Source organism: Salvelinus fontinalis, chromosome 31 (genome assembly GCF_029448725.1).
Source record: "Salvelinus fontinalis isolate EN_2023a chromosome 31, ASM2944872v1, whole genome shotgun sequence".
Taxonomy (NCBI): Eukaryota; Metazoa; Chordata; class Actinopteri; order Salmoniformes; family Salmonidae; genus Salvelinus; species Salvelinus fontinalis.
In genome coordinates, this window is record NC_074695.1 from 30355523 (window position 1) to 30371764 (window position 16242).

Below are 16242 nucleotides of genomic sequence, written 5' to 3' on the forward strand. Positions count from 1 at the left end.
GTAAAGGTTCAGAACTTGCGGTAGGAATCCGGAGAAAAAACTGTCCGATATGCTCTGGGTTGATATCACTCTGTGCAGACTGGCAGGAATTGAACAGGCTGAGGCTGGCTGATGCCCTAGTTAATGGTGATGACCGCTAGCAGTGGCTAACTGACTACTAGCTAGTAGCTAGTTAGCTGGCTAGCTCCTGATGAGGGTTCCGGTTCTAAAGTATAAAAAATAGCAGATCCATACTACATTGGGTGAGAAGAGTATATTGAAATTGAGATAAAAAAATATATACAAAATATATACGAAGAAAATGATATATACACTGGACGAGACAAGACAAGACAAAGACGTCTGACTGCTACGCCATCTTGGATTATATATGCTCATTCTATGTCATAAAACGAGCAGGTGTTCATAATGTTTTGTACAGTCAGTGTATAACACGTTGTTGTTGATAAGGTGACACAAATGCATATCTAAGGGAAGGGGAATTTGGGAATATCAGGCTGAGACTTCAGAGGAGTAGCAACATACTTTATTACTGTACACAGAACATTAATTAAGCTGACAATTTGTCAAGGGCCACCAACAGAATTCCAACTCATTGTAATATTAAGACCTCAATGGAAAGAATCAGTGTACGGATGATTTCCAGTGTTCTACTTGTGACACTCAAAGTGTGGGTTGATGGTCACCAGACTTGATGCTGAATGTTATGGATTGTTCTCACATCTGTTGATAGAGATTAACGCCGGACTTGAGGTACAAGGGCCGAGGACACACTGATTATTCACTGTTATATTGTATTGATGACATTCTGTGAACACTGTGTGATTCTGTAGCAGCTGACAGCCTGTTTGTTTTGACTTCCTACAAGCCTCTAGAGCTGGTGTTTACAGAACATTTGGTGCTGTCTGATTAGAATGTAAAGGGCATGTCTCCAAGATGCCAGTTAGACATTTTCTCTGCCTCTGTGCTGGAAGTGTCTCCCTGTTGCAAATTGTAATAAACTGTGTCCTCCACCTCTTTGGAGGTCAAATATCTTTTGGGGGGGGTTTTACAGCTTTTCTGCTACATATACATGCACATACATTGTACATATACATTCTGCATGTATCAATGTATTATGGATAGATTTAATTGACTTTACCTGCGACCGCTTTTCTCAATTGTTAACCTGGAAATTCCTATTACACGTATGTTTCTACTGTATAACTGACCGCTTTTTCTCTGTTACCATAGTGAAGCCCGGTCGCTGTGTCCTGCCCAAGGGGACCTACATGTGTGCCGAGTACTGTTACAAAGATGGCCAGTGCCCGAGGAACAGAAGTGTTTCCGGATATGTTGATTCTACGCCTGCACTGAGCCATTGAAGCTTTATTGGAAATTCTTAATAATTATAAGAAATAAGTAGAAAATACTAATTATTACAAGTACAGTTATGTCTTTGAAAACTGATGATTTTATGCAATAATAAATATGAAAAATGATCATAGCTTTTATGGAAACTGTACCCATTTTATGAACGGTATGTGAATTGACAAACTCATGTGGACTGCTGAATTTGAATAAAACAAGATTTTGAACACCCGTGCATGGTTGTTTAGGGGTTTATTTGAGACTCTCATGTGAATATCCTTCATTTTCCGGCTTCAGATCAATGCCTGTTTGCACTTTAAACATTTTTTTTGGTTTTAATTTCCATGGTTTTTATACCGGAAGGTGATCATGCAACCTTATTATAGAACATTATAATTAAGCAATAAAGCACGAGGAGGTGTAGTATAAGGCCAATTTACCATGCTAAGAACTGTTCTTAGCAAGTGCCTGGATATACAGCCCTTAGCCGTGGTATATTGGCCATATACCACAAACCCCCGAGGTTCCTTATTGCTATTATAAACTGATTACCAACGTAATTGAAGCTGTAAAATAAATGATTTGTCATACCCGTGGAATACGGCCTGATATTCCACGGCTGTCAGACAATCAGCATTCGGGGCACGAACCACCCACTTTATAATACTGTTTAACACATGCTCTCCTTGTGAATCTTCACAATGTTGTACGTTTTATTCATTGATAAGATCCCTACACATGTAACAGGGTTTTATTGGTGATTCCCCTTGCCACTTTATTGTTAGGCCAATGGGTTTTTGGTGTTAGTTTTGTCTTGCCGTCACCTACTCAACATGGCATCTTATTGGCTGGTTTGCGTAGCTTGCTTATGAGGGAGGATGTTTCAGTTAGAATCGTCCCAGTGAACAAGCACCAAACAAGCGGTAAGTTGTTGGTTGCAAAGCACTGTACATCAAAAGTGATTTTTATACTCCCAAGTGATGATTTAAGAAGACAAATTTATATACGTTTGTTTGTAAATGTTATTCGAACATCACACATAAGATGCAGTGTTTTTTGGAGAATATTGGTTGTGCATTTTGGTTGTAAAGAAGAAGTACTATTCTTGCGTTGTGTACAATCAATCCTCGACACGAATTCCAACGTGTAGCACCAGTCATGGAGATTTATTCTTTAACAATGTACCTGGTAGGAACAGCACAAAATTGCACGTCATGCAATGCACGGCTCACCATCCAACTCTGCACTCACGCACGCTGGTTTGGTGCTTGTTCACTGGGCCATGTAGTTACCAAAATAATACAATTACAATATACAATATAATATCTTTAACAATGTACCTGGTAGGAACAGCACAAAATTGCACGTCACGCAATGCACGGCTCACCATCCAACTCTGCACTCACGCACTGTACAAAATATATGAACCCCCCCCACCAGACACAGTAAGTTGCTAGCTAGTACTGGCGGGAATTCTTTACAACCAAAATGCACAACCAATATTCTCCAAAAAACACTGCATCTTATGTGTGATGTTCGAATAACATTTACAAACAAATGTATATAAATTGTACACTTAAATCATCACTTGGGAGTATAAAAATCACTTTTGATGTACAGTGCTTTGCAACCAACAACTTACCGCTGGTTTGGTGCTTGTTCACTGGGACGATTCTAACTGAAACATCCTCCCTCGTAAGCAAGCTACGCAAACCAGCCAATAAGATGCCATGTTGAGTAGGTGACGGCAAGACAAAACTAACACCAAAAACCCATTGGCTTAACAATAAAGTGGCAAGGGGAATCACCAATAAAACCCTGTTACACACATAATCCTACTGATCATTGCTCATAAAAAATTGGCGAGAGCAAGGAAACAAAGACTGAAGCAAATATTTATTGTGCGATTACACAATGTAGCTGGCTAGATAGATGACTACACAATCCCGAAATTTAGCAAAGCAGTTCTCAGTGGAAGGGTACTGAAATATTCTCTCTCGCTGAGACGAGGTGTGACCGTGAATACAGTCATCCATCTCGGTGGAAACAACTTGGGACACACAAAGGGGACAACTCTGGTGCGTGAGATGCGATATGACTTGGAGGTAGTCCGAATGCTCCCTGGGACAATGGTGAGCTACTCTGACATCAAACAGTGGAAGATTTGGATGTTCCTCTGTGGCAGGCGCATGCCCACAATCCATCACTTTGCATTAAATCACTGTGTCCCTGGGCAGTACAATAGGGCAGGGTTTCCCAAACTCGGTCCTGGGGCCCATCCTGGGTGCACGTTTCAGTTTTTGCTCTAGCACTACACAGCTGATGAAAATAATCAAAGCTTGATGATGAGTTGGTTATTTGAATCAGCTGTGTAGTGCTTGGGCAAAATCCCCAAATGTGCACCAAGTGGTACCCATGGTAACAACCATTCCTAAACCTCACTCCAAAAACAAGCCACCGATGGACAGTACCAAAATAGATACTCTATTGATTCTGTTCAATGCCCCATATACTGAGCATTCTTTTTGTAGCGGAATTTGATATAATAGCTTAAATTGAAAAGAAAGGTTTGATGCTTCAATTGTTACTTTGTATATTACTTCATAAATCTGATGCCATGGTATTGGGATATAGAAAATCTGTTCCCAACTATCTTGAATTTAATGCGGTATAGTTGTCAACCCTCTTGACCATAAGGGAAACTGATACATGTTACGATTTATATTGGTCATTTTAAGCCATTTACGATTAATTCATTCCTTTCTCTTTTAAGTAATTGCCTCTTCCATTTTTGTGGCAGAGCTGCGATGAACTGGTCATAATTTTGTATTGAGCATACATTTCCTTACACCGTGATTAATTGCTTGTGTGACATAATTTTACCTTTGTTGTTTACAATGTCATTCATTAACATGATACCTTCCTTATACATTCTCTACAAGAACATGTTTTTTCCTCTATCAGTACTTTCGAGATTAGACATATTATTTGCTGTAATATAGCCTATGTTCTGCCTCTTCTGGAGGATAACATTTAAACAGTAGCCTACTGTGTTTGGCTTCATTTAAAAAATATACTTAAACAGAGTTCCATTGTCAATCCACCAGAAATGGATGGTTTTAATCTGTATAACAGCAAAGAGACCCCTTTTGAAAATGGCTGTCTAGCACAGGAGGTTGGTGGCACCTTAATTGGGGAGGAAGGGCCAACAAGTGCTCAGCATATGTGGGGAACTCCTTCAAGACTGCTGGAAAAGCATTCCAGGTGAAGCTGGTTGAGAGAATGCCAAGAGTGTGCAAAGCTGTCATCAAGGCAAAGTGTGGCTACTAAGAAGAATTTTAAATATATTTTTATTTGTTTAACACTTTTTTGGTTACTACATGATTCCATATGTGTTATTTCATAGTGTTGATGTCTTCACTATTATTACACAATGTAGAAAATAGTTACAAAAAAAACTGGAATGACTAGGTGTGTTCAAACCTTTGACTGGTACTGCATGTAAATTAGATATTTCTGTATTTCACTTTCAATAAATTAGCAAATATTTCTAAAATCATATTTTCACTGTGATTATGAGATATTGTGTGTAGATGGGTGAGATTCTTTTTTAATGCTTTGCTGGTGGTGAAATTAGCGAAAGGGGGGTGGGGGGATTGGGCTGTGAGGTTACTTTTGCAAGGGTTGAAGGTTCCCAATTGCTAACATATATAGAGAGCAACAGTAATGATGTCTCTTTGTAGGGACTAACTCCGCCATGGTTCTTTGAACAAAGCCTATGGGAAAATGTATGGAGTTTTTGTAAGGTTTTTGCATAAACGCTGAAAATACGTTTTGTGGTGAAGACAGGTTTAGGAGATCTTATACGTTTTGTTCTATGAGATCATCTTCATCAGCTAATGTCACTTTTTGGGAATTTTGAAGCATTTATGTAATTAAGAAAAGCATTTGTGGACTTAAAAACATTATGGTACTCAACATAGAGTTTGTCTGAAGTTACACATCACAGTATCACAACAGCGTGACCGTTTTGGAATATTGTGTGCTTATTGTTTAGAAAGTATTTAGTATTTAAGTAGAAGTTGCCCACACTTTAGATGAGGCCACGCAAAAAGACTTAACTGGTTATTAGTAAAGTAGTTTATAAAGACCTATATTACATATCTTATTTAATGGTCTTATGAATATTAGTGTAACAATGTGCGCTGAGAGTTGGGAAGCAAGTTCAACGAGTGAGGGATTTAACCAATAAACAAAACATAATAGAAAACAAGAAACACAAACAACGCATAGACCAAACTGAAACAGAAACAATGACGCCTGGGGAAGGAACCAAAACGAGTGACAAATATAGGGCAGGTAATCAAGGAGGTGATGGAGTCCAGGTGAGTGTCATAACACGCTGATGAAAGCAACGATGGTGACAGGGCTGCGCCATAACGAGCAGCCTGGTTACCTAGAGGCCGGAGAGGGAGCACACGTGACAGTACCCCCTCCCTGACGCACGGCTTCAGCCGCAGGATGCAGACCAAGATGACGATCCCGGGGATCAGGAGCGGACCGGTAACCTAGGTGCGGGAACCTGTCGACCTAGAGCGCCAGAGATCTTATAAGAAATCCCGCTATGCCCTCCGACGAACCATCAAACAGGCAAAGTGCCGACACAGGACTAACATTAAATCGTACTACACCGGCTCCGACGCTCGTCGGATGTGGCAGGGCCTGCAAACTATTACAGACTACAAAGAGAAACACAGCCGCGAGCTGCTCAGTGACACGAGCCTACCAGACGAGCTAAATAACTTCTATGCTCGCTTCGAGTCAAGTAACACTGAAACATGCATGAGAGCATCAGCTGTTCCGGACGACTGTGTGATCACGCTCTCCGCAGCCGATGTGAGTAAGACCTTCAAACAGGTCAACATTCACAAGGCTGCAGGGCCAGACGGATTACCAGGACGTGTACTCCGAGCATGCGCTGACCAACTGGCAAGTGTCTTCACTGACATTTTCATCCTCTCCCTGTCTGAGTCTGTAATACCAACATGTTTCAAGCAGACTACCATAGTCCCTGTGCCCAAGAAAAACTAAGATAGCCTGCCTAAATGACTACCGACCCATAGCACTCACGTCTGTAGCCATGAAATGCTTTGAAAGGCTGGTCATGGCTCACATCCACACCATTATCCCAGAAACCCTAGACCCACTCCAATTAGCATACCACACCAAAAGATCCACAGACGATGCAATCTCTATTGCACTCCCCACTGCCCTGTCACACCTGGAAAAAAGGAACACCTATGTGAGACTGCTATTCATTGACTACAGCTCAGTGTTCAACACCATAGTGCCCTCAAAGCTCATCACTAAGCTAAGGACCCTGGGACTAAACACCTCCCTCTGGAACTGAATCCTGGATTTCATGATGGGCCGCCCCCAGGTGGTAAGGGTAGGGGTGCGTGCTCAGCCCCTTCCTGTACTCCCTGTTCACTCATGACTGCACGGCCAGGCACTACTCCAACACCATCATTAAGTTTGCTGATGACACACCAGTGGTAGGCCTGATCACCGACAACGATGAGACAGCCTATAGGGAGGAGGTCAGAGACCTGACCGTGTGGTGGAAGGACAACAACTCCCCCTCAACGTGATCAAGACAAAGGAGATGATTGTGGACTGCAGGAAAAGGAGGACCGAGCACGCCCCCATTCTCATTGACGGGGCTGTAGTGGAGCAGGATTCAAGTTCCTTGGCGTCCACATCATCAACAAACTAACATGGTCCAAGCACACCAAGACAGTTGTGGAGAGGGCACGACAAAACCTATTCCCCCTCAGTAGACTGAAAAGATTTGGCATGGGTCCTCAGATCCTCAAAAGGTTTTACAGCTGCACCATCGAGAGCATCCTGACAGGTTCGTTCACTGCCTGGTATGGTAACTGCTTGGCCTCCGACCGCAAGGCACTACAGAGGGTAGTGCATACGGCCCAGTACATCACCGGGACCAAGCTTCCTGCCATCCAGGACCTCTATACCAGGTGGTGTCAGAGGAAGGCCCTAAAAATTGTCAAAGACTCCAGCCACCCTAGTCATAGACTGTTCTCTCTGCTACCGCACGGCAAGCAGTACCGGAGCGCCAAGTCTAGGTCCAAGAGGCTCCTAAATAGCTTCTACCCCAAGCCATAAGACTCCTGAACAGCGAATCAAATGGCTAATCACTTTGTCAACCACAACGTGTTATAGACTGACTGTACAAAACATTATGAACATAGACTGATATAGACTGACCAGGTGAAAGCTGCGATCCCTTATTAATTTCACCTGTTAAAACCACTTCAATCAGTGTAGATGAAGGGTAGGAGACAGGTTAACAGTCAGTCATATAGAATGTGATGTGTATAGTCCTACAATGTTATTGTGAGAGAATAATGTAAGAAAATCCAATGTTGAGCATTTATTTATTCCGCCAAATAGTTGTCCGCTCTAAGCCGCAAGATATCAGTGTAGTAAAATGATAAACGCGTATAGGTCTGCCCATCATGAACTTGACAGATGAGAGAGAAAAGCTTTGATAGAAATTAAAAAAGTTATTTTGGGACATGTATAGGCCTATTTCTTAAGATGAATTACAAGTAAAAATCATATACCATGTAAACAGAGCCCAACCATTGCCCAAAAATCAACCCATCAACAGTGTTATAATTCTCCACATACTGTACTTTGAAACATTTCGTTATGAATCATTATACATTGTGGATTTTCACCTGCAGTTTAACAGAAATGCATTCAGTCATTGAACTACACACTCAGTTGAAGACACACTATGGACGTTTAGTTGTTAATTGTTTACATCAAATTTTGGTCTAATTTCTGAACAATATTACTGTCCATTTGGGGGACCACTTTTGGATCAAGAGTACCCCCAGAGGCACAAGTTCCATATCCTTTTTAATTATTGTCATTACATGTGACCTAAGCAAGTGTTCGGATCCGAACTCGGAATGTAAATTGTTGGGCATAGGGACCCTGCAGGTGCATTGTTCCTTGTGCATTCATCTTTTCTATGGTCTCTCCCCAATGATGTGTATAAACCCTGGATTGCTGATGCTGTGTAATGGCCAATGAGAGGCTTTGAAGCCACAGGCCGCCACATTGGCACACCCCAGAAAGAGCAGTCCTCCATAGGAATGAATGGAGTTCTACAATATTTCAATAAAATGTTTCAAGGACACAATTTCATGTAATTATTTGTTGTGGTGGGGGCATTAACATTAACACTCTCAAAATATAAAATGTTCATGTTCAGTTCAATTAATATCATTTTCATGTATGCATTAAGGTGTCTGTAATAGAATATATTTGTCAAAAAACAAATGTAGATGCATTCAAATAGATGCATTTCTATAGCTATTTTTTTTACAATGAAGGAGGAGTTCCAAAATGGCTGTGCGGTGGCTTCAAAGCAACGCCCCCTCTTAGTCATCTAAGGTTAATACATATTATGGTCTCCTCCTCTGCTATGAAATTGATTTGGACTGCAATTGCTCTAACAGTCTTGAAGTCAGCATGGACATGAATTTGTCAGCGCGTTGTGCTTTGGTTCTTTCTCTGTTGGCATTTGTACATTTGAAAATAGTCTCTGCTGCAGAAACGGGAGGCATATCTACAGGTGAGTTGTTCTAATTAGCCTACTTTGCATTATTTGTCATTATTTTTCATGAAACAAACTGTGACAATTTGCTGAGTTTTTTGAAGAAGCCTGCTACACTTGACTTAGCCTGCCACACTTGTTACAGCCTACCTAAGTGGTTATAAACAATAGCCTATAATTGTGCATTGCCCCTTTGCAACCTATTTTGTTGCTACCTTACTAAGAAATACAAGCCAGCCATTATGACTTTGAATCAATCCAGCCTACCCTTGGCCATTTTACGCATATACTGTAAAAACAATTCTAGTTGTTTCAACAAATTATTATGAAGTAAGTGGTTCCAAAGCCTTTTTCAGTTTATTCAACTTCTAGATAAAAGTGTTACCTGAACTTAACATTTTTAGTTGGCCCAAACTTAGCTCCAACTTGAGAAAACGTATGCAACAACTCAGTCAACATATAATGATGTGATTGTCAACTTGTCTCATATGTTCATTCAACTATAAATGATTACTTGGGCATCTTAAAAGCACTGTTTGTGTGTCTGTATGTAACCAGTTGCACAGCCCATTTTAGTTAACATACAATGTTACATTGATGATCGGGGACAAATGTCTCCAAAACTATTAATTAGACACAAAATTACTTGGAGTATGGCCTACAAACTTTCCAGAGATTCAAATGCATATTTGTCAAATCCATCTCGACACAAACATGATAGATTTCCATAAATTGGTTCAGTCCAATTGTGTCTATGTTCATGTCTCTTTGTGGCAAGTTGGGTTCCCTGACATCTGCTCAAATTATGTTGTCCCAAAGCAAAGCCTGGAGTGTGCCCTCGTAGACGATGGGGCATAGGGATATGTGCAGAGTTATGTTCCAAGGACAGTGACTGCCCCAATGATGAAAAATGCTGTCACAACGGATGTGGGCATGTCTGCATTGCACCTTACACAGGTAGGATATGGTCCCTGAGTGACAGATACACACATCTATTGCATTCATTATTGCTGCTTTACTCTGGAAACATGAATGCTGGAGCTCTCTTTAGAGCTAAGACACTCAATTAAGAAGTCACGTAATAGAAAGACTTCAAAGGGAAGAGTCAGTGTAGGCTGACAAGTTGCTACCATAAACCTATTTGTAATGGGGAAATGTAAGATCGCTAAAGATCATATTTAGTTTAGAGTGACCAACAAAACATTTAGCGTACACAGTCTATGTAATACACAATATTTCCAAAATGCTGCCACTGATTATTCACTGTTGTATTGTACTGATGACATTCTGTGACCACTGTGTGATTCTGTAGCAGCTAACATTTATATGTAAACATCTCCACACAAACATGATAGATTTTCAGAAAATGGTTCAGTGTAATTGTGTCCATGTTCTTGTGGTAAGTCGTGTTCCCTGACATGTCTACTCAAATTATGTTGTCCCAAAGCAAAGCCTGGAATGTGCCCTCGTAGACGATGGGGCGTGGGGACGTGTGCGGAGTTATGTTCCGATGACAGTGACTGCCCCAATGATGAAAAATGCTGCCACAATGGATGTGGGCATGTCTGCATTGCACCTTACACAGGTAGGATATGGTCCCTGAGTGACAGACATCCATTGCATTCATTATTCCTGCATTACTCTGGAATTAAGAAACCTGGAGCTTGTAATGTACATTTCATACACATAGATCAATATATTTCACATACACTCTCTTTAGAGCTGAGACACTCAATTAAGAAGATTTCTGAGAGCAATGTAGGCCTTTAGAGTTATATATGTATACATATATATGCACCATAAACATTTTCAATTGGGGACATATAAGACCGGTAAAGTTCATATTTAATTTAGAGTGATCAACACAATGTTTAGCATAGAGTTTCTGTAATACACATGATTTCCATTGTTCTACTTGTGACATTCAAGGTGTGGGTTGATGGTCACTAGACTTGATGTTGAATATTATGGATTGTTCTCATATCTGTTGATAGTGATTGGCGCCAGACTGGAGGTCCCAGTAGAAGGACCGAGGACACTGATTATTCACTGTTGTATTGTGTTGATGACATTGTGGAACACTGTGTGATTCTATAGCAGCTGACAATGTCACCTCCTTTCTGTTTTGACTTCCTACAAATGCAAATGCCTATTGATCGTAACCATCTCCACACAAATATGACAGATTTTCAGAAAATTGTTCGGTCCAATTGTTTCCTATTCCTCCTGCTCTCTCACAGTGCCGGTCCTCCTGAAGGCAGGTCAGTGCCCGCTGCTTCTGAAAGTCGTTCCGTCACACAAGGGATGTGTCCGCGATGAGGACTGTCCTAAAGATGACAAATGCTGCGTCTTTCACTCTGATGCCTTGTGTGTCCCACCTGACTTCAGTAAGAACCTGACTAGTTTATTAACAGTGTTCAGAAGGCTGCCATGCGTTTTCATGGGTGTTATGGGGGAAACATTGATGATGGTGGCCAAATGTCTCCAAAACTAATTAGACACAAAAATATTAGGGGTATACTCTGCAATCTTTTCACAGATACAAATTCCTGTTTATTATAAACATCTCCACACAAATATGACAGATTTTCAGAAAATGGTTCAGTCCAATTGTGTCCATGTTCATGTCTCTTTGTGGTAAGTTGGGTTCCCTGACATGTCTGCTCAAATTGTGTTGTCCCAAAGCAAAGCCTGGAGTGTGCCCTCGTAGACGATGGGGCGTAGGGACGTGTGCAGAGTTATGTTCCAATGACAGTGACTGCCCCAATGATGAAAAATGCTGCCACAATGGATGTGGGCATGACTGCATTGCACCGTACACAGGTAGGATATGGTCCCAGAGTGACAGATACACCCATCTATTGCATTCATTATTGCTGCATTTTTCTGGAAACAAGAAAGCTGAGCTTGTAATGTACATTTCATACACATAGATCAAAATATTTCACATACACTCTCTTTAGAGCTGAGACAATAAATTAAGAAGATTTCTGAGAGCCATGTAGGCCTTTAGAGTTATATATATATATATATATATATNCTGAGACAATAAATTAAGAAGATTTCTGAGAGCCATGTAGGCCTTTAGAGTTATATATATATATATATATATATATATGCAGCCATATAGCTCAAACTTGACTTCCAAATGGGACATCTGACCATGTCCTGACTACGTCAGGAAGGGTCTTCAAAAACCAGCCACTAGGGGTAACGGTGAGTGCTATTACAATCAAGTAGGCTTGGGTGTTGCTATGGAGTTCTGGGTAGAGGTGATGGATAGGTGTCATCCCATGACTCCGGAGCCAAAGGTCTCATGTTCAATCCAGTTGTAGATAGCTTTTTTTATATATATTTTTTTTTATTGCATCCTGAACCTTAACTCTTAACTTCAAAATGTGGCATTTGGAGAATTGGAACTACAGTATGCTGAGCAGGAGGAGCAACCCAGGGTGTCAAAAACACTTTAACATTTGACATTTGCAGAAAAGTACAAAACCGTCTAATTCTGAAGGGAGAATGAGAGTTTGTTGATATATGACCCTGCGAATTCCAGCCATAGAACTAGAAAGATTCCAAGTCATTGTAATAGTAAGACTTCAATGGAAAGAGTCAGTGCAGCCGGACAATTTGCCACCATAAACATTTTGTAATGGGAACATTTTAGACCAGTAAAGCTCATATTTAATTTAGAGTGATCAACACAATGTTTAGCATAGAGTTTCTGTAATACACATGATTTCCATTGTTCTACTTGTGACATTCAAGGTGTGGGTTGATGGTCACTAGACTTGATGTTGAATGTTATGGATTGTTCTCATATCTGTTGATAGTGATTGGCGCCAGACTGGAGGTCCCAGTAGAAGGACCGAGGACACACTGATTATTCACTGTTGTACTGTGTTGATGACATTGTTGAACACTGTGTGATTCTATAGCAGCTGACAATGTCACCACCTTTCTGTTTTGACTTCCTGCAAATGCCTATTTATCGTAACCATCTCCTCACAAATATGACAGATTTTCAGAAAATGGTTTGGTCCAATTGTTTCCTATTCCTCCTGCTCTCTCAGTGCCGATCCTCCCGAAGGCAGGTCAGTGCCCGCTGCTTCTGAAAGTCCTGCCGTCACACAAGGGATGTGTCCGCGATGAGGACTGTCCTAAAGATGATAAATGCTGCGTCTTTCACTCTGATGCCTTGTGTGTCCCACCTGACTTCAGTAAGAACCTGACTAGTTTATTAACAGTGTTCAGAAGGCTGCCATGCGTTTTCATGGGTGTTATGGGGGAAACATTGATGATGGTGGCCAAATGTCTCCAAAACTAATTAGACACAAAAATATTAGGGGTATTGTCTGCAATCTTTTCACGAATACAAATTCCTATTTATCGTAAACATCTCCACACAAATATGACAGATTTTCAGAAAATGGTTCAGTCCAATTGTGTCCATGTTCATGTCTCTTTGTGGTAAGTTGTGTTCCCTGACATGTCTGCTCAAATTGTGTTGTCCCAAAGCAAAGCCTGGAGTGTGCCCTCGTAGACGATGGGGCTCAGGGATATGTGCAGAGTTATGTTCCAATGACAGTGACTGCCCCAATGATGAAAAATGCTGCCACAATGGATGTGGGCATGACTGCTTTGCACCTACACAGGTAGGATATGGTCCCAGAGTGACAGATACACACATCCATTGCATTCATTATTGCTGCATTACTCTGGAATCAAGAAAGCTGGAGCTTGTAATGTACATTTCATACACATAGATATATATTTTTCACATACACTCTCTTTAGAGCTGAGACACTAAATTAAGAAGATTTCCAAGATGTTGTGCAACATCTATACACTCCGAGTATACCAAACGTTAGGAACACTTTCCTATTTTGAGTTGCACCCCCTTTTGCCCTCAGAAAAGCTTCAATTCATCAAGGCATGGACTCTACAAGGTGTTGAAAGCAGTCCATAGGGATGCTGGCCCATGTTGACTCCAATGCTTCTCACAGTTGTGTTATGTTGGCTGGATGTCCTTTGGTTGGTGGACCGTTGGCGGAGGGTAGCCTAGGGGTTAGAGCTTTGGACTAGTAACCGAAAGGTTGCAAGAGCAAATCCCCGAGCTGACAAGGTAAAAATCAGTCATTAAGAACAAGGCAGTTAACCCACGGTTCCTAGGCCGTCATTGAAAATAAGAATTTGTTCTTAACTGACTTGCCTAGTTAAATAAAAGTCAAATAAATTAAAAAATTAAAAAATCTTCATACACACAGGAAATTGTTAAACATGAAAAACCCAGCAGCGTTGCAGTTCTTGACACAGTCAAACTGGTGCGCCTGGCACCTACTACCATACCCTGTTCAAAGGCACTTACATCTGTTGTCTTGCCCATTCACCCTCCTGAAGGGCACACATACATAATCCATGTGTCTATTGTCTCAAGGCTTAAAAATCCTTCATCCTTCTTTAACCTGTCTCCTCCCCTTCATCTACACTGATTGAAGTGGATTTAACAAGTTACATCAATATTGGATCATAGCTTTCACCTGGATTCACCTGGTCAGTCTCTGTCATGGAATGAGCAGGTGTTCATAATGTTTTGTTCAGTCAGTGTATAACACGTTGTTGTTGATAAAGTGATACAAATGCATATTTCAGGGAAATATGGGAATATCAGGCAGAGACTTCAGAGGAGTAGCAACATACGTTTCTTATGATACAGCAATTCACAGAACATTAATTAAGATGACAATTGTTAAGGGCCACCAACAGAATTCCAACTCATTATAATAGTTAGACCTCAATGGAAAGAATCAGTGTACGGATGATTTCCATTGTTCTAGTTGTGACACTCAAGGTGTGAGTTGATGGTCACTAGACTTGATGCTGAATGTTATGGATTTTTCTCACATCTGTTGATAGAGATTGACGCCGGACTTGAGGTACAAGGACCGAGGACACACTGATCTTTCACTGTTATATTGTATTGATGACATTCTGTGAACACTGTGTGATTCTGTAGCAGCTGACAGCCTGTTTGTTTTGACTTCCTACAAGCCTCTAGAGCTGGTGTTTACAGAACATTTGGTGCAGTCTGATTAGAATGTAAAGGGCATGTCTCCAAGATGCCAGTTACACATTTTCTCTGCTTCTGTGCTGGAAGTGTCTCCCTGTTGCAAATTGTAATAAACTGTGTCCTCCACCGCTTTGGAGGTCAAATATCTTTTGGGGGGGGGGGTTTACAGCTTTTCTGCTACATATACATGCACATACATTCCTTTTAAAGATCCTTACTGTCATTTTATTTTTTGTAATTTGAAATAGATTTCTAAGTCTTTTTGTAAATGATTGTAAAGCCCAATATGGATTTTTTTTTTTGCCTTTTGCATGTATCAATTTATTATGGATAGATTTAATTGACTTTACCTGCGACCGCTTTTCTCAATTGTTAACCTGGAAATTCCTATTACACGTATGTTTCTACTGTATAACTGACCGCTTTTTCTCTGTTACCATAGTGAAGCCCGGTCGCTGTGTCCTGCCCAAGGGGACCTACATGTGTGCCGAGTACTGTTACAAAGATGGCCAGTGCCCGAGGAACAGAAGTGTTTTCGGATATGTTGATTCTACGCCTGCACTGAGCCATTGAAGCTTTATTGGAAATTCTTAACAATTATAAGAAATAAGTAGAAAATACTAATTATTACAAGTACAGTTATGTCTTTGAAAACTGATGATTTTATGCAATAATAAAAATGAAAAATGATCATAGCTTTTATGGAATCTGGACCAACTTCATGGACGGTATGTCAATTGACAAACTCATGTGGACTGCTGAATTTGAATAAAACAAGATTTTGAACACCCGTGCATGGTTGTTTAGGGGTTTATTTGAGACTCTCATGTGAATATCCTTCATTTTCCGGCTTCAGGTCAATGCCTTTTCTCACTTTAAACATAGTTTTTTGTTTTGAATTTACATGGTTTTTACACCGGAAGGTGATCATGCAACCTTATTGTAGAACATTATAATTAAGCAATAAAGCACGAGGAGGTATGGTATACGGCCAATATACCATGCTAAGAACTGTTCTTAGCAAGTGCCTGGATATACAGCCCTTAGCCGTGGTATATTGGCCATATACCACAAACCCCCGAGGTTCCTTATTGCTATTATAAACTGATTACCAACGTAATTGAAGCTGTAAAATAAATGATTTGTCATACCCGTGGAATACGGCCTGATA

General features: G+C 40.7%; 1 protein-coding gene across 2 annotated transcripts; it reads left to right on the forward strand.

Annotated features, from left to right (window-relative positions):
- Positions 1 to 8906: 8906 nt before the first annotated feature.
- Positions 8907 to 15865, forward strand: LOC129830026 (WAP four-disulfide core domain protein 3-like). Of its 2 annotated transcripts, XM_055892171.1 has the most exons (8): positions 8907 to 9019; positions 9821 to 9958; positions 10449 to 10586; positions 11242 to 11388; positions 11687 to 11824; positions 13075 to 13221; positions 13520 to 13656; positions 15514 to 15865. In XM_055892171.1, the coding sequence occupies exons 1-8, from the start codon at positions 8917 to 8919 to the stop codon at positions 15514 to 15516; spliced, it is 951 nt and encodes a 316-aa protein (XP_055748146.1). In that variant the 5' UTR covers positions 8907 to 8916; the 3' UTR covers positions 15517 to 15865. The 2 variants fall into 2 exon arrangements, with proteins under 2 accessions (XP_055748146.1, XP_055748147.1); XM_055892172.1 differs by lacking the exon at positions 11242 to 11388.
- Positions 15866 to 16242: the final 377 nt, after the last annotated feature.